The sequence below is a fragment of the Stenella coeruleoalba genome (genome assembly GCF_951394435.1).
Source record: "Stenella coeruleoalba genome assembly, chromosome: 7".
NCBI lineage: Eukaryota > Metazoa > Chordata > Mammalia > Artiodactyla > Delphinidae > Stenella > Stenella coeruleoalba.
In genome coordinates, this window is record NC_137153.1 from 14214527 (window position 1) to 14232277 (window position 17751).

General features: G+C 55.1%; 1 protein-coding gene across 1 annotated transcript; it reads right to left on the minus strand.

The window, feature by feature from the left end:
- Positions 1 to 15233: 15233 nt before the first annotated feature.
- On the minus strand, positions 15234 to 17226 carry HAND2 (heart and neural crest derivatives expressed 2; the record flags this gene model as incomplete). Its single annotated transcript, XM_079926468.1, has 2 exons — positions 15234 to 15340; positions 16672 to 17226. 2 exons carry the CDS (start codon positions 17224 to 17226, stop codon positions 15242 to 15244), a joined length of 654 nt encoding a protein of 217 aa, XP_079782594.1. The 3' UTR covers positions 15234 to 15241.
- Between the last annotated feature and the right edge of the window lie 525 nt (positions 17227 to 17751).

Consider the following 17751-nt stretch of genomic DNA (forward strand, 5'->3'; position numbering starts at 1 on the left):
GCCACCATCCAAGACCACTTATGGTCACATGACTCATTAGGACCCTTAATCCTCATCTGACCTGCCGATTCAAGCACCACCAGTGAAACCTCATAAAACTGGTCAAGAGGCTGGCCAACATATGCACACATTAATTAGAGTTTTGTGAGCCTTAGGATTCCAGTCTGATGAACAGCTCCAGAGCTGTAGAGGGCAGGGGTTTGGGGTCCTTTTTGCCTACCAATGCCCTTTGGTCTTACCAGGACATCATTTGAACTCAGTGGGTGATCTGAAAGCTACCCCCCTTCAGAAGGTGGCTTAACCACAGTAACTAAGGCTAAAACCTGGCAGTGGGTCCCTAAGAGGGACAGGCAGGAATCTGTTCAGAGGAGGAAAAGAGAATCAGTAGTGAGCTTTTATTGTTATTATTGCATCTAGTATTACTATGAGAGAGGGGCAGGGAGAATCCCAAAGTGAAAGAAGAGATTTTTGGCATTAATGGAAGGCGTGGATACTTAGCAATCCTGTCCCTGAAAACACACACACACACACACACACACACACACACACACACACACACACACTCACAGTAATAGCTATAGATGCTTTCAATCCCACTGACAAGGATAAGGGAAGGCATGGTGGGGAGGAGTTTGGGCTTGAGCCAATTTAGCAACTGCAATTCTGGCCAGGTACCAAGAAGTCACAGAACACCCCAGATAGCAGAACTGGCCCCATCTCTGGCAGAGGCCCCTGTGCATGGCACTTTTCCTACAAGGCATGTCTTCTTCTCCATCTGCATCTGCCTCCTAGATAGACGATGGTCAGGGTCAGTCACTGTTGGACAGCAAGACCACTTGGCCTCTCTGAGAACTGCCCTGATAAAACTGACGTAACTGGAGGTGCCATCTGCTCTGTATAGGGAGCAATTAACCCTGGCTTTATTTTTGTCTCATTGAATTGTAAAGGACAAAACGCCTGAGGTCTATCAAGTCTACATATACTAACTTATTACACTGCAGGATTTATCTCAGCTGTTTTAAAATACAGGTGCATTTCCCAGTCACTTCCCCACCACCCTCCACTGCATTTATAACCCATACAAAACATCTACAGGCTAGAACATGGCAAAACCTCTCTGAAAGGAGGAAGTTTATTTGTGATTTCCTTGGTGCATAACAGTTTAGTCCTTTTAAATTTGACTGGGTGTGTGTGTGTCACATTTGGGGACACATCAAAAAGGGAGAAGCCACATTCCTACAGTTCTAAATTTGATAACGCCACTCTTTCTGCTTGCTTTTCTTCCTTTCCTTCTTCCCCTTTGTCTTACTCTTCGGATTCAGCAACAGAGAAAAGACAATCCAGTTTGGAGCCTTAGGGATCATTTGTTCTGCATGTGCCCTGTCTTCCCTTTCCCAGATATTTTAAAATTGCAATTGGGAGGCATCTCACACTCTAACCAGATTTGAGCCTCTTCAAGTTCTTCAAAGCTTCCAGGGATCTGCCCCCATCCTCCAATCCCTCCTGATCAGCAGAACAGATACAAATGGAGTAACTTGCAGCCTTCCAGATCCATAGCAGTTCTACTCCTATTTGCTTTCTATGCATTAGGAAGCTCTGGAGGAATATGCAAGAAATTAATAACAATGAGAAAGAAACTGGACAGATAGAGAAAGGCTATTCACACAGACATTTTGTATATTTTTGAACCATGAGAATGGTACTGCGAATTCATGAGAAGTTAACTGATCAGGGCATATATGAGAGACATTAGGTGTTGAGTACACTGAGACATGATATCACATCTTGAGGAGGATCTAGAGGCCATCTACGGAGAATATGGGATTGAAAAACATGTCATAAAACTTTCTGTTTTGCTCAATGGGTCATAAGTTGGAAATCTGACTGGAAAATAATATTTTAATGCAGAAGTATAAAACTTTAGGTGAGGCAGAATGTACACTACTCCTCTCCTGTTCTCAGATGGGAATATTTGCCAATTGAAAGCCATTTGCCCCTCCAGTTAAGCCAGGTTACTAGTAACACTGACTTGCAGGACTGGCCAAACCCTCAATCCTAAGTGGAAAGGCTGAGCTAGAACACAACTGAAGAGGAAAGATTGATGCTTCCTAATAGATGCTTGAAAGTGGACAATTTCTTGTAACGGAGGACAAGACCCTTCCCTAGAAATGGCTGCCTGTCAGCCTACTCCCGCCTTACCCCTCTCAGGGTGGGCTGAACACTTCACCCTAGGACATCTGCCCATTTCCCTAGGCTTTAACCAGCTGCAAAAGTTCTTGTGAGTCAAATTCTACTCAGGAAGCCTAAATCAAAAAGAGAGTAAAAATTCCCTTAGTGATGTTAACTCAGAAACGAACGGATCAACTAAGCAGTGAGTTGAACAATCAACCCACTCCACCCCCAGATCATTAAATGGTCCCTGGATGCCGAAGAAACCTTTAAGTTAGACTGCCTTGCTCTTTAAAAAATATGCAGATACGGATAAACAAGCCCCTACTGTATAGCACAGGGAATGCTATTCAATATCCTGTGATAAACCATAATGGAAAAGAATATGAAAAAGAATATATATGTATAACTGACTCACTTTGCTGTACAGCAGAAATTAACACAACATTGTAAATCAACTATACTTCAATAAAAAATTTTAAATATGCAAATAACTGCACGCCCACTGGGGACCCATCCCATCAGCTCACACTAGAGTTTACACCACCTGCAGTTTTTCTGGTGGCATTAGCTCCCGCTAGTAAACAACTTAAACCATTCCTGTGGCAAAGGTCAACTGCAAAATGAAAGGGACTTAGAAAACTTTTATGTAAAGGTATGGTATACGGAAAATCACAAGGGGGATTATCTTCGTTCTACCCACTCGTGTTAATAAACAATCCTCCCCCAAACACAAAATCGGACCCTCTTTTCCTCATGAAAACAGGTGGTTAACTATGTAATTTCTAAGGAGTAAGTCGGTTATATCGAAAAAATGGGAGAGATTTCTGAAGAGGGACTAGTAGAAAGAGCAGGGCAATGTTTTTGAGACCCCCAAAGGTGGTATTTGGGGGAAACGGTAGGGCAGGAAGGAAGGGGAGGGAGTTGAAAGAGTCCTTGGTTTCCCCTTCTGTTTGTGGCCGTTGGAATATATGGAGCCGGGGTTTTCCAAAGATGACAAGGGATAGAAAGTACAATTCTCCCCCCTCCCCCCTCCCCCCTCCCAGGCAGGCCTTCCCCCAAATGAAGATATATCTTCAGGCTGGAGACTTTTCCTCCTTCCACAGGGAATGAGCCGAGGCCACTTGGAACAAAGTCTCAACATTTAGTTAAAAATAGCAGAGTGATTATGGAAGCAGCAAAAGGAGTCAAGGTATCTGTGCTAAAAACCCCTTCAATCTCAGGTCTGGCCGGCAGTGGGAATATCCAAACGGGTTCTTTATATTTCACGTTTTATAGACAGTCTTTTCCCTAAAGGATATACTTTCATTAGGTCTTAAATGCACCAGCAGATGAGAGAGAGGCAGAAGGTGTGCACGCGCGCGCGCGGATCAGCGGGGTCTTGGTGGGAGGCGGCGTGCCGGCGTGGGGCTCCGTGCCACCCACTCCTGCGGGCGGAGGTCAGGGACCGCGAGTGAAAGCAGCCGTTGGAGACGCTTCCTCTCTGCTGCTTCGCTTTCTTAGTTCTTACGTTTCCGGTGGGTCCACCGAATCTTCTAACTGCCCAAGGTCCAAGCATTTACTCACCACAGGCCACAGAGGGGTGGGGGAAATGACGTGCCTTTTCAAGAGAGTTTGTTAAAATTTTCACTCGGTGAAGTTTACTTGTTGCGGCCTCAGGGCCAGAGCCTAGGAGGGAGGAAAAGGGGTTTTCTGGCGACTTTCACTTCCCACTGGACCGGGTTGGAGAGGTTTACCTCCCCCCAGCATCCAAGGACTGCGACTAGGTGCCCTGCTCCAGACAGGAGAGGGCTCTGCAGACGGGAATCGCCCGTCGCCGACAGCCACTTTGGCTTCTTTCAGCCTATTTCTCTAAGTGAGTCGGAGTTATACGCAACCAGCATCAGTTCACCGCCTATATCGAGTCCCAGAGAATTGAATCCGCAGCACTGATCTCACACTTAGAAGTTGGTACCAGTTTTGAAATTATTGTAAAATGCCACCTGGATGATATATATCGTCTGTCTAGGCCAGATTAGCAAGCCACGAGCGCATACTCTATGTTTAAATCACACCCCGAAACGCGGAGAAAATGTTTCAATAGGGATCTACACGCAACAGAGGGAAACTGGAGCAATAATTATTTCCCTCTTTTTTGATTTCCTGTTTCTAAAGAAAGCACTGGTATCAAGGACGAGTTAGGTAATGTGAACTAAAAGGCTAGCAGGTCGCTGTCGTTTAAGCCCAATCACAGTTCGTAGTTCAAGGAAAACTGCCTTTAATTGACACCGTGTATATATTCCTCTGCTATTCTCGGGCTCCCCAGGCAGGGACGCCCCCAAGAGTATTTATTTCTAGGGCTGGAAACAAAACAACTAACCCGGTCTGCTGCGTAAGAGAGCGTTCCAAGATGGACTGCCGGAGAAAGGCTTTTTGACCCCTGTGGAAATTAGTCATATTGACAGACGCCCGGGGAAGGTAAATTACCCCGCGCGCTGACGTTACGCAGAAGCGCGCCCGGTTGCGCCTCCGCCGCGGCGCCCGCCGGGCCAGAGGCTCTCAGTTGGTTTCTCCAGATTCAGACAAAGCCCCGCTCTGCTTCTCTGGGCCTGGGATTTCAACGTGAAGGCGATGGAGAGAGCGGTAAAAAGATGCTAGAGAGGGCAACAGAAAACCAAAAAAGTGGAGGGGAAGAGAAAATGCTGTGCGCCCGTGGCACGGGCAAGCTGGATGGAGACCCGGAGTAAAGGAGCAGAGTCCGCAGGAGAGGGAGGGAGGAAGGAGGCGGGAGGGAGAGGGCCGCGCGGCTCCCGGCTCCCAGGTCCGCCACTTGGGAGGTCCCGGCCCCAGCGCAGGCCCGGCCAAACGTCCCCCCGGGAGGCTCGCGGATCGGGCGGGGTCGCAATTACACCTCGGCTCCAGGCGAGGACTTAAAAACCAAGTGGCTGGGGCTGCAGTCTGGAAACAAGGCCCTGCGGTCATCGTGGGGGGGGGGGGGGGGGCGGGCCCGTGCACTGAAAACTTTTACAGGGCATGTGGGTACAAGAAAAAAAGAAAACCCAAATAAACCACTTTCATCCAGCGTGGGCCGTGAAAATAAAAGCTGCCTTCTGAAGGGGGCGAGCGGGAGTTTTGAAATTCAGTGTGTGTTTTGCTCTTGTATAAAGAGTTTTGTGATTTTACCTGATAACCAGGGGGAATGGTAGGGGAAATAACTGAGAGATTTTTTTTTTTTCCGGGAGAGGGCTGTAATAGGGGTTCACAGGTTTCTCCCAAATCATCTTGTGTCCCCGGACAGCAAACAACTGCATACATCCATATGGATCATTATACACAGTGTGGCGGGATCCTGCGAGACCGGGCTATTGTTGACATAAAATAGGATCTAGCGGTCCTACCTCTTTGCTTTCTCAGATTGAGTCTGCAGAGAGGGCAGAATGGAGAACGTGAAAAGCGTGGCATCTGATTTTACCAGAGATTGGACCCGAAGGCTTGGCTACAGAAGGCCCGGGTCAGGGGGCAAAGACAAGGCGAAAGTCGCCCAGAGGCTGCCGGGCGGGCGCCCAGCTAAGCCCGAGCCGGGCCCTCGAGGTGCAGAAGGCGGTCCCTCCAGGGCAGGCCGGGGCTGGGGGTGGCCGCCAGCTCTCCCCCACCGCCAGCACCTTGGGCCTCGCGTCTGCGGTATTTTTAGCTCCTCTCTCGGTTCCATAGAGACTCTTTTGAAAGCCAAACTGAGGCTCTCCAAGCTGGGAGGGGTGGTGTGGGAGTACGGGGAGGCGGCTGCATGGGTATTTTGATGGAGAGAGCAGTGTCTCTTTAAATTAAAGCAAAACTCGCTCTCTCCAGGTCTCTGTTCTTCCTTCCTTTTCTCTCTTTCGCCCCCGGCCCAGGCCCGTGGGAACACGCCGAGTGCCCCAGTTAAGAGGATCGTGGGGTAGGGATGGGTGGGGTCTAGAAATCCGAGCAGAATCGGGGTGCCGCACGCGCTCCGCTCCGCCGTTCACCCCCTTCTCCAGGCCTAGGCACCCTCGGGAGGGACCGGCACCGGGCTAGGAATCTCCATCGTCTCCGAGGAGGTAGCGACGGGGCTGTTTAATTTTTAAATAAAGGTTTAACATAAGTCCAAATGTTTCTGCAACGGAGTTTCCAACCCCATGTGTGTCCAGGAATGAGAAACTTGGGGCCCGGACCTGCAGCCGGCCGCTCTCAAGTGGGCGGATGTAGATTGCGCGGAAAGCTGGGACGCGCTGCGCCCCCTCTCACCTGGGAGATGCCCCAGTCCAACTTCCGCCGCCGCATCTCCCCACGCCGGATCACGCGGAGCACCGGAGGCTCGCGAGGCGGCCTGCACGCCCTTCCCGGTCCCGGAGGCAGCCCCCGCCCCCTTCCCGGGCTTGGCGCGGCCCCTGAAATTGCCGGGGCTGGCGGGACGGCGCTCCGCCGGGGAAAACGGGCCAGGGAAGCAGGAGGCCAGGCTGGGTGCTGTCCGCTTCCTCCTAAGGTTCAATCCTCGCGGCCCCCACCCCCCGGCTTTCCCCGTGCCGTCCACCCCGGCTGCCTGGGGCGCTCCGAGTTGCCCCCAAGTTTCAGACGCCGCGCCCCTACCCACCGGATTGCCTTCGGGACCCCTTGGTGCTGAGTCGACGGCGCGGCGCTGGGCCGGGCGAACGGGAACCACCAGGCCCGCCAGGTCTGCGCTCTTAGCAGCCGGGTAGCCCTTCGGGTCGAAGATGCTCAGAGGAGAAGGAAGTGCAGAGAAAAAAGAAGGGGCGGGGGAGCCTAACCTACAGGCACGCACGCGAAACCAACTTTGGGGTTGGACTTTTTCAGTTTCACACGAAGCGACCTGGAGTATCTGGAGAAGGTTTTTGAAGACGTTTAGCAGGGAGGGTGAGTTTTCTGCTGAGAAACTCAATCTGCCATACAGTAGCGGCCCCATCTGGGATCTGTCACTGCTGACAGCACCACAGGGCACAGCCGTGATCTTCTGCATAGCCTGCACTCCCCGAAATACCCTCCTTAATCAAAGGATGTCTGCGCGCCGAGGCTCAGCTGACCGCGCCGGGAGCAGAGCGGCCGGCGAATTCCACCCCCCTCCCCCCGCCCGTCCCCTCCCCACGGACAGAGCCCCGGCCCCTCTGTCTTCCCAGCACATTAATTAAAAGCGGAAAATAGACAGAGGCTGATGTCATTGCTCTCAGAAGATCATAAACGTAAAAGAGTCATCCTGTGAGAATCCCTGAAAATGACTTTAATGAATAATTTCAGAGACAGTTATGGCTTTGGGTGATTACTGAGGGAGAATATGAAAACCAGATTTGCAAAGGGAGGGCGATGGTCAGGCGGCTTGGCGGACACTTTCTCCCAGTAAAACCGCACCAGTTTTCCTTCGTCGCCAAGTTCCTACTTACAGACTTAGCCTCCGTTTTCTTCTTCAAAACTAAAAGGAACAAACACACGGTTTTTGTTTCCTGCGTTTCTGCCTTATCCTAAAGACAAAATGTCAGCTCAAGGCAACAACAACTCACTTTAAGTAGAAGGCAGTCATGCACTGGCCTAGTGGTCACTGGCTTCCATCTTGCCAGAAGGAGGTATTTACTGCCATCTTAATTTAGAATGATACCTTTTTTGGCCTCTTCTCTAGGCAATGTACTTAAGGAAGGTTGAAAACTCTCTTTGCCCGAGTAAGTGCACTGTTTGTTCTGAGTCCTTTCAGCGGGGGGAGCCACAAACAAGCAAGCAGCAAATGACCCCACGTCCTACAGAAAAATCTGCAGGTCTCCCTGACTCTTTAGTCCTTGCTCACCATTGAACGGAAAGATGATTTGGTGCTACAAGGAATGACATTTTGAAACCCTCCATCTGCTCACAGGGAAATATCAGGTTGAGTCTGGTTGTTCAGGATTAGTTGTGCATTAAATATACTATTTGAGAAAACGGGGTTGTAAGTTGGGATGGGGGGGTCTGGTGAGTACCCTATGATCCTTTATATAAATGATTCAGCTGCCTGCAAGCCTGCCTCCTTTGCTTAGAAATATACACAGGGATTCTCTGGGCCTGTGGACCACATCGATTCATTCCATTTAATTCCAGTAAAAGTTCATTTATGCTAAGTGCAAGTGCATGGGAAGAAGCAATGTGGTTTTGTTGTTGTTGCTGTTGTTAGTTTTGTCTGTTTGTTTGTGAGCGGTCTGAATGACTCAGAAAACTGCCTATTTGCCTGAGCGGTCTCCACCATTCAGGCAGAACCTGGAGAAGCCACTAACCAGCGCTGTGGGAAACTACTTCTTGCAGCGATCCCCCCCTCTAGGAGCTCAGATAGGCCCCTCCTCCTCCAGTTATTATGGATTCAGTCTCTAAAAGCCTCATTCTCTATCCCCACCCCGCCCCCATATTTCCTCTCCCCTCTGCTGGGGATAGGGGTGTGTGGGAGGGGATAGGGGGCGCTAAGCTCTCTCAGTGTGATGCTTTCACAGACTTAGGAGGAGATGGTTCTCTTCCCTTCTAGATTACAAGACGACACTTTGGAAGTTGCCGTATTGAGTGGCCTCAAAGAATCGAGGTGGGGTGAACATGTGGGACGTTTTCTCGACCGGATCCCCTGTTTATTTTAGATACTCTTAGCTGCCCAAATAGATCTTATCACTACGCTCAAATCATGGGCTATGACTTCTTTTCCCTCTAGCTAAGTTATCTGTAGCTTCTGAGTAAACAATCAGCTCGGCCTTTACAGCCTGTGCCGAAATAAATAGCAGCTTCTGGCTTTGCTTTGAATCCTTGCCGTTGCCCAGTTAAATCAAGGTGTGGGACTGATCCATGATATGGCCAATTCTCTCCCAGTAGAGACTATAAATAATGCAGGCCTCACCCTCCCCGGAGAAAGCCATCTCCATGCGGACCCATCCATTGTTCCACATGGGCCTTTGAGAGAGTGCCAAGGTCGAGGGGCTGGCTGCAGTGGGTGTGTGTGGCCTCAGGAAGTGGTTCCGGAATCCCGTAGGGGAGTTTTGAAAACTGCAGACTTCAGGTCTCACCCCTGACTGGCTGAATCAGAATTTCTGGTAGAGGTGGGGGCTGAATTTATATCTTTATCAGGTTCTTCGGGGATTTTGGATCACTAGGTAAGTGTGGGAAGCTCCAACCTAAACGGTTCTGGAGTTGGATTCATCCCAAAGACCAGGCCAGTGCCCCAGGGCACAAGAGTTGGAGGTCAGGAGTGTCGTCCTCCCACCCAGTAATTGTACAAATATACCCAGCCTCTGCTCTGGGCACTGAGACATGGTAGGAGACAAAGCTGCCACCGGGCAACCTTGCCCTTGCAGGATGTCAGGGTTTGTGTCAAGGACAACTCCTGAGGGGGAGGGGGAGGCAGACGAGGGTCCAGAGCCTCTGCTTCTCAGATCCTTTGGGCTGTAATAGCAGGTGCAAAGACGGAGGCGTGGAGGGACATCCTGTTGCATAACCAGCGTCTGCCCGGCCACCCCGCTAGGCAGAAACTCCCACTGTTTTGGCTCGAGGGCTGTAGGGGCCAAGCGGATGCCAGTAGCAGGAGAGCGGCCCTAAGAGCCCCCTGGATCCCTAAGAGCCACCTCCTCCTGGCAGCCCGGCCAGCATGGGCATGGCTGCAGGGGCCGCAGCTGTTGGTGTAGGAGAGCAGTATCCCGGCCCAGGGATAGCAGAGGACCGCAGTTGGTCAGGGCCAGACGTAGGAGCCTTTTCCAGGCCGGATTCACCAGATGCAGTGAGTTGGAAAACTTAAAGTGGGGAGGGGGCCCGTAGAGACGTTCCCCGGCCACACCTCACCTCCAACAAGGAAAACAAAACGTCTTCTGGACTAAAAATACATATTGAGAAAGTCCCCGCGCGCAGGCGGGCGGCGCGTTCCAGCTGCCGGCCTGGCCCGGGAGGACTTGGCCGCGCGGTCGCCGATTACACCCAGCTCGGCTGGGATGGCTCCGAGCCGTCTGCCCTGACGTCAGCCAGGCTCCGGCCCCGCCGCGGCGAGATAGGCAGCGCGGCCGGGCGCGGGCGCGGCGCTAATCACTCCCAGATGGCCCTAATAGCGGAGATAAAGACGGACGGAGCGGCCGGGAATAAATTTGTAATCAGGGCTCTACCATCTGATCATCAAAGCGGCCCAACTGCCGGGAGAATTGGAAGGGAATGCGTGTGTAGGGGGGTCGGTTCTGGGGAGAGGCGGGGGGCGCGCTCCAGCAGGGAGCTGGCTTGGGCAGGGTGGCGGGGACAGGAGAGGAGGCTCGTCGGTGCGCCTGTGAGTCAGTGCCCCGCGCCCCTGGACCGCCACCAGCCGACCGGCCGCCGCCGGGGAGCTGAGTCTGGCCGGGCGGCACCCGCGGACCCGCTGCGGGCAGTGCCTGCTTCCAGCCGTCCGCCCCCAAACGTGGGATGGGTTCCTCTCCTGGAGTTGCCCCTCTCCCCTCCTCTCTTGGCAAAGTGTTAAACAACACTTGGACCCCCATCCCCCCGTGGACGTAAACCCGACAGCACAACTGGGCTTCCGGGGAAGAGGGCTTCTGGGGCCTCGGGGCCGCTCCAGGGTCTCTGACTCCGAGGGATGCGCGGGCTCCCACAGGCCCGAGGAGTCAGGCCCGGTCGAACGAAAGGGTCCCCTCAGGTCAACAGATCCGAAAGAGACAGGCGGCGCCTAGGGTCCAGATGCAGCCCTCCCCGGGGCACACGCCCCAAGCCTCCTTTCCTCATCGTCTCCGCTTGGCACCTACCACCAGTCTGGTCTCCAAATCCAGGCTCGTGGGTGGGACTCGCGGGCAGGGAGCACGCAGGACAGCCGTGGGGGAGAAAACCGCCGGCCACACGCGCAGCGGGAGACGCGCAGTTTCCTTAAAGCTACAGGAAGATCTGAGCCGTTTCCTGCGCTCTGTAGAGCCGCTGTACAAATGCAGTGCCGGCTGTTGTGGCATCCTGTGCCAGTTTACGGCCCCCCGCACACACACCTGAGGCCCTCGCAGCCGGCTCGGGCTCTCGCTGCAAAACTAGTCTCGGAAGCAGCTCGCAGGCCTCCTCGGGCTGCCTGTGGCTTTGCCTCGAGATCACTCACCCGCAGCCCCCCTTCCTGCGAAATCCGCGTGCACGCAACTCACTCCTCTTGCCACCTTAACAACGGGGTGTGGGATACCAGCCCCGGACGGCGGCCAGCAGCGGCCCAGGTGAGGGGGCAGGGATGCAGCCACCCTCCTGTCCCGACTCTTGCACACTCGGTTTCCAAGGGGCCCGAAGGTTGTCGTCCCTGGCGCCACTGCTGCACTCACCTCACCGCGGAGACGACCAGGACGCCTGGTCCTGCCGCCCCTGACTAGGGCAGCCTAGGTGAGAGGCCCACCTTTCCTAGATGCCCGCACCTACTGGCTAACCGACTGGGAGGATGGAGCTTCCCACCGTGCCCCCAGAGTGTGGCCCCGGGATTTAGAAGGCAAGAAGAACTCCAAGTGATCTTGCTGTCATCTCCTTGGCACGTCGACCTGAAAAAAAAGAAAAAGAAAAAAGAAAAAAAAACCCAAACAACTCTGAAAGCCACAGTAAGTGTCCTGCCTGGGGGGCGAAAAGTCCTGGAAAATTGGGGTTGGGAGAAGGGAGTGCTCGGGTCTCCCTCTGTCGAGTTTCCCAAATTACTTCCCAAGAAGGTGAGAATGGGTCTGTTGGAACACACACACACACACACACACACACACACACACACACACACACACACACACACACACACACACACACACACACACACACACACACGGCGGCGAGCCCTCGCCCCGCCGGTGCTCCAGGGTTATCAGGCTCTCGCCCCGCGCGGCGGTCTGGGGCCGGGCCCTGACAACCAGATCCACCATCAATTTACCTTCCGCCGCCCCAGCTTCCCATTTAGCTTTTAACGTCAAATCCTGCATTTTTGTCGGCTCCGGCCTGTCTAGAGAGCTTGTGATTTCGCTGCAGGAGTGATTGCTTTTAACAAAATGGCAGCAACTGCATTATCCGAGCAATTAAAACAGAGGCCTTTTAGCCGGTCCCACAAGGCAGGAGCTTGGAAACTTTTTTTTTTTTAAAGCAAAGAAGAAAGGGAGTTAAAAGAGAAAGAAACGTGTAGAAGAGAAAAGCATGGAAGCGTGGAAGAAACGCCTGCCTCGCCCACCACTCAGTGCCCTGGGTGGGACATGACGACGTGGGGCGGGAGGTGGGGTGGCACTGCGCACTGGGAGGGTGGGGACGTGCGGCGGCGGGAGTGACCGACAATCTGGGGTGTCTTGCTGCTGAAGCGTTCGGCCGGGTAGTGCGCTCGCCCAGTTAGGGGGTTCGGCACCCTGGCGTGTCGGGTCTGCCGGATGTCTGGCCCGTTGAGGTGGCCGCTGGGTTGGAACGTCCAGGTGGTGGAGGTGTCGGGGCTGGGTGCTGCGGAGCCCAAGGAAGCGGCGCGGCGGGCGGGCAGGAGAGCGGGCGAGCAGCGCAGGGCCCAGGCCAGACAAAGAGGCCAGACCCGCGTTTCTGGAGCGCAGGTTTAAAAGCATGTGCAGCAGCCGGCGGCCTCGTAGCGACGGTGCTGCCAGGGTCTTCTGGCTCCCTTTTGCTGGTGCTTAACAAACCAGAAAAAGTGTTAAAGCGGCAGCAATGCATTAAGGCCCAGGTGGCGAGGAAGACCACAGCCAAGCCAGGCCCGCACCAGCCAACACAGGCACGTGAAGATAACTGCTCTGGGGCTCCTGTTTTGAAAACCTCACCGCCTCCACCACCGTGCACGCCACTACCTCGGTAAACTCTATCCCTCCGCCCCTAGGATCTGGAATCTTTCTCTCGAACGGATTAAAGTAAAAGGCGGCTGGAGGCGGGAGAGGGAGGGAGCCCCTCGGTCAAACGGACAGGGATCCCGAGAGTCACAGAAAATCAGGGCGCGCCTCCCTCCGCCCCCCAGCGTTATAAACAAAGGCAAGTGTCTGTAAACACAGCCCCGCGCCCACCATGTCGGCCCAGCGCCGGCTGACCCGAGGGGAGAAAGTTCAGATCGCTTTGGCCGAGTTGTTCTAACCCCGCGCCCTCGAGTCGGCGGCCGCCCGCAGCAGAACCCCGCAGCGCCGCTCGCCCGCCTCCCGCCCGGCGCTAGCGAATTCGCCGGCTGCCGGCGGTGGGCTCAGAGGCGGCACCCGCCAGAGTGGAACCCCTGGGATGGCGGGGGAGGGTCAGTGCCCGAGGCCGAGGTGAGAACATCACCCCGAGGATGGGTTCCAAGGTGGAAACCCTCTGGCCAGCCTCCCTAGCCCCAGATCTGTACACGCGGCGTTTCCTGAAGCAAACCGCTTTTTAATAAGTTTCGCCCTTCTTCCTCCCCCCTCCGCACCCCCCCACCCCTCCCTCCGCTCCCCCTCCCCGGCCTGCCGAGCCCTTTCCGGCACTCCAGCTTCTCCGACTCTTAGAGCAGAGATTCCGCTCTGGCCAAGCCCACGGGCAAAGGAAGCCTCGGGGACTTCCTTCCGGGATGTGCCTGGGCTCCCGGAGCCCGAACCTCCGACGGGGGTCGGGGGGGAGTCCTGGCGGCTGAGAGCTGGGGACGGAGCCCCGGGCTGGCCTGGCCTGCGGCCGGGAGGACTTCAGACACTGCACAGTTAATATTGAGTTCCCTATAGCTCCTTGTAAATCTAGCGCCCACTCCACCCTCCCTCCCCCTTTAAATCTTCGGTCGCGTTCGCGATTTCTTACTTGACGTAGAATTCCTGGTTACCTAATCACGGACCTTTTTCCGCCGAAGGGCCTCCCCCTCCCCCGGTCTGCTCAGACCAGTCCCCCCTCTCCCCACCTACCCCCCCATCGAGACGACCAGCCAAAACCTCCTTTCTCCTGGTCTTTTCTTCCCTTTCTTGGATGAAAGCCCTATATTTTGAATTAAAAACTCTAGACTAGTTCCTGCGGCTGCAGTAACGCGTGGGTTTCTCCCCAAAACGACTTCAACCGAAAATGGCTCCTCAAACAAAAGCCCCCCCCCCCACCACCACCAATGGCATCTGGTTGATTTCAGGAAAAGAAGGACACCTTTCCACCTTCTGAGCAAACCACCCAGGCCTCTCTCCGGCCAGACCCTCCTTCCACAGCCCACTCAGTGCTCTCCTGGGGGCTAGGGGCAGAGGGAAGGGAGGCAGGACTCGATGGCGCCCAGGCCCTTTGGCAGGATTTTCACCAAGAACACTTCTCTTTAAAGGGCCTCCTCGCCAGCCCTGCGAGGCCGGGAGCTCACGTTGATGACTGGTCCGAACCACTGACTCTATCAAACAAAGTTAGAGGCAATCATGATAATTTAGTTTACTTCTGAATATTTTAAATATAATGAAAACAAGTATAACAGTTTTGTTTTCAAAACTCTTTTGAGGTATCCACCATTAAAAGATTGGGGTTTTGTAAAAAAAAAAACACACAGTGGTTTATTGAATACTTACAACGTTTACACCTTCAATATTAATTAAATTCCACTTAGTTTTAGAGGACGGAAGTGCACAAAACAAGTAGCTGTTGGAAACATCTTCACATAGGGAACCACCACAGATGAAACGGCAGCACTAGATACCGACCCCAACGGAAATGTTAGCAGCCCCGTTTTCTGCTTTGAAATAAAACTTTATAATCCCCAGGAATATTTATATCCGAAGGCCAAGTATTAAAGATACACTTCACATACACACTATTGTCCGCTGTCTTTATCTGGAAGGGGTTGGGGAGAGGGCACCGCTGGTGTCTACACAGCCAGGAGGAAACATTCACAAACAGAGAATCTACGAGACGCCGGGATCCCTTACCACGCGGGAGTGTCCTCTTCATATTAAAATATGGAATGCTTTTCTTCAAATATCCACTTTGTTTTTGGAGGGGAAGGTGGGGAGCGGATGCCTCGAAGGGGGGCAAAGAGAGGGAGGCACATTGCACATAAATAAACCGGATGATCCAAATGCAGGAAGTCCTCAGAGCGGAGCGCGCGGAGCTTGCCCGGAGTCCTGGGTCTGCATCCGGCTCCTGGGCCCGGCTCGCACTCTCCTCCTCTGCTTCTCCTTCTTCTTCTCCTCCTCCTCTATCCTCTCCCTCCTCCTTCTCACTGCTTGAGCTCTAGGGCCCAGACGTGCTGCGGCCAGCCCGTCCGGCCTTTGGTTTTCTTGTCGTTGCTGCTTACTGTGCTTTTCAAGATTTCGTTCTGGGCAGAGGGGAGGCGAGGGGGAGAAAAAGAGAAAGAGAGAATCAGAGAGGAGACCCGGTTCCACGCCACCCCCACGCTTCTTCCGGCCAGAGGAGAGAGTAAGAGAGCCAGCCAGGGATGACGTGTGGGATGCTTTCAAGTCCCAGCCCCGGCAGAAGAGCTACGGAGTCTGGCCGCTGCCCTAGCTCCCGCCCGGGGCCTCCAGACGCCGGCCGCGCTCAACTCCCGATCGGCAGGTTTATAAACAACCACCCGTTTTCATGTCGTTTATGGAGGAACCGGGGGCCTTCTCTCTAAATCCAGATGTAGGGGCGCGAGCGGGGGTCATCGCAGCCCCAGCTCCGCGCTCTAGGGAAGATGGGGTGAGGTGCCCCTGCCTTGGCCTGGGCCTGTCCGCATGCAGCTCGGCCTCCGGCTCGGTTCGGCAGTGCCTCTCCTTCCAAGGCCTCTGAAATCCCCGGTTACTTGGGGGACTGAGTAGCGACTAAAGCGCCATAGGCCCCAAAGAAGAAAACCTCGACAAATGGGATAATTTTCCAGGCCCTTCGTGGCAATAGCCCTGCTCTGAACACCACTACCCTCTGGGCACCTGGTAGGAACTTGAGAAAACTAATTTTCAGTTATAATTTCCTGTTACTGTTAACAACAATTACAGTGACCAAGGTAATATTTACTATTTGTCTTAAAACGTACAGGCTCATGCAAACTAAACAAGAAATACGGTGAAGTATGCTCATCCGGGAAGTCACATTTTAGTCTCACTGCCAAAGAGAAACTGCATTTTGAAGTTAAAAGTACTTATTTAATGTTTACCTTGACGTCTTCCCGGCACAGAAATCAGAACAAGCATAAGATTCTTAGGATCAGTGGCTGCCTCATTCTCAAGAGGGGCAAATGCGATCACTAGTGAAATAGTTGGCATCAAGCGCTTCTGAGCAACTTATTTTAGAAATATCTGAAAGCAAGATCGGATTGGAGGCCAAATGAAGGCTCTACAGGACAGGGAATGAGGGGTCCGGGCCAGTGCGATCGGGAGATCAAGCCGGACCCTGAGTCCGCGAGGCCCGCCCTGAGTGCCGGGGGGAGCGGCGATAACCCGCGGGTAAGATCACCAGCGCGAAGCATCCCTCTTAACCTCCTCCGCGTGCTGACACCCTCCCCCACCCCCTCCGCTTCTGCGGGAAACCATCCCGACCAGAACCTGGTGCAAGCAACCTTGGCTCAAGACGCAGCCAAAGAACGCGGAGTGCCGTTGCTCAGCCCAACTTTAAAGAGACCGGAATTCCCGGTCCCCCGTACCCCACTGCCCGCTGCCCCCTGGTACTGACCAGTTCCTTCTTCCTCTTCTCTTCTTTCACATCTGTCTTCTTGATCTCCGCCTTGAAGGCCTCCGCCTCGCCGTTCTGGTCGTCCTTGGCCAGCAGGTCCATGAGGTAGGCGATGTAGCTGGTGGCCAGGCGCAGCGTCTTGATCTTGGAGAGTTTGGTGTCGGCGGGCACGTTGGGGATGCACTCGCGCAGTTCAGCGAAGGCGCTGTTGATGCTCTGAGTCCTGCGCCGCTCCTTGCGGTTGGCGGTGCCCCGGCGCTTCACCGGGCGCGGCCCCCCCAGGCCCGGGGGCCCGGCGCCCGGCGGCACCCCCCCGTAATGGGAGTGGTCCAGACCGGCGGCGCCGCTGGCGTACTCGGGGCTGTAGGACAGGGCCATGCTGTAGTCGGGGGGCGACATCTCGGGGTGGCCGATGAGCCAGCCATGGAAGTAGGGGTTCTCCTCGTGGCTGCAGCGGCTGGCGGCGGCGGCGGCAGCGGCGGCGGCGGCGGCGGCGAACGGATAGCCCTCATGGTGCACCACCGGGTGGTGGGGGAAGCCCCCCACCAGACTCATCTCGCCCTCCGCGCCCCTCCACGCGCCCCAGCGTGCGCACAGTCCCGCCGCGCCCTCGGCCCGGGCCCCCGCTCCGGCGCTCGGCGGCCTCCCCCACCCCCCAGCCCCCAGCCCCCGGGCGCCCCGGCCGGCCCGGCAGCCGCAGAGGGGGCTGCTGCAGCCCGGGCCCCGGCCCCCCGCCTGGCCCGCGGGGCCCGCCTCAGCAGCGCCGCGGCCGCCGGCTCCCCATAGGGCGCGGCGAGGTGGTCCCGGCACCGTGCGCCCCTGGCAGCCGCCGCCGCCGCCGGCTCCCGCCTCGCTCCACGGCCCGCTCGCGGGCTTCTGCTTCCCGGGCGTCTGCGGGCAGGCACAGTCCTCTCGTGCTCATGCAAAGGTGCCCGGGCTCCGGCTGGGCTGCTCGGAGGAGTCGCCGGGCTCCGCGCCCCGGCCGCGCGCCCGGCGCCGCTGCTACTCGGAGTCCCGGGGCGAGTCCAAGCCGCGGCTGGAGGAGCCGGCGGGGTCGACTGCTCACTGTGAAGCTACCTC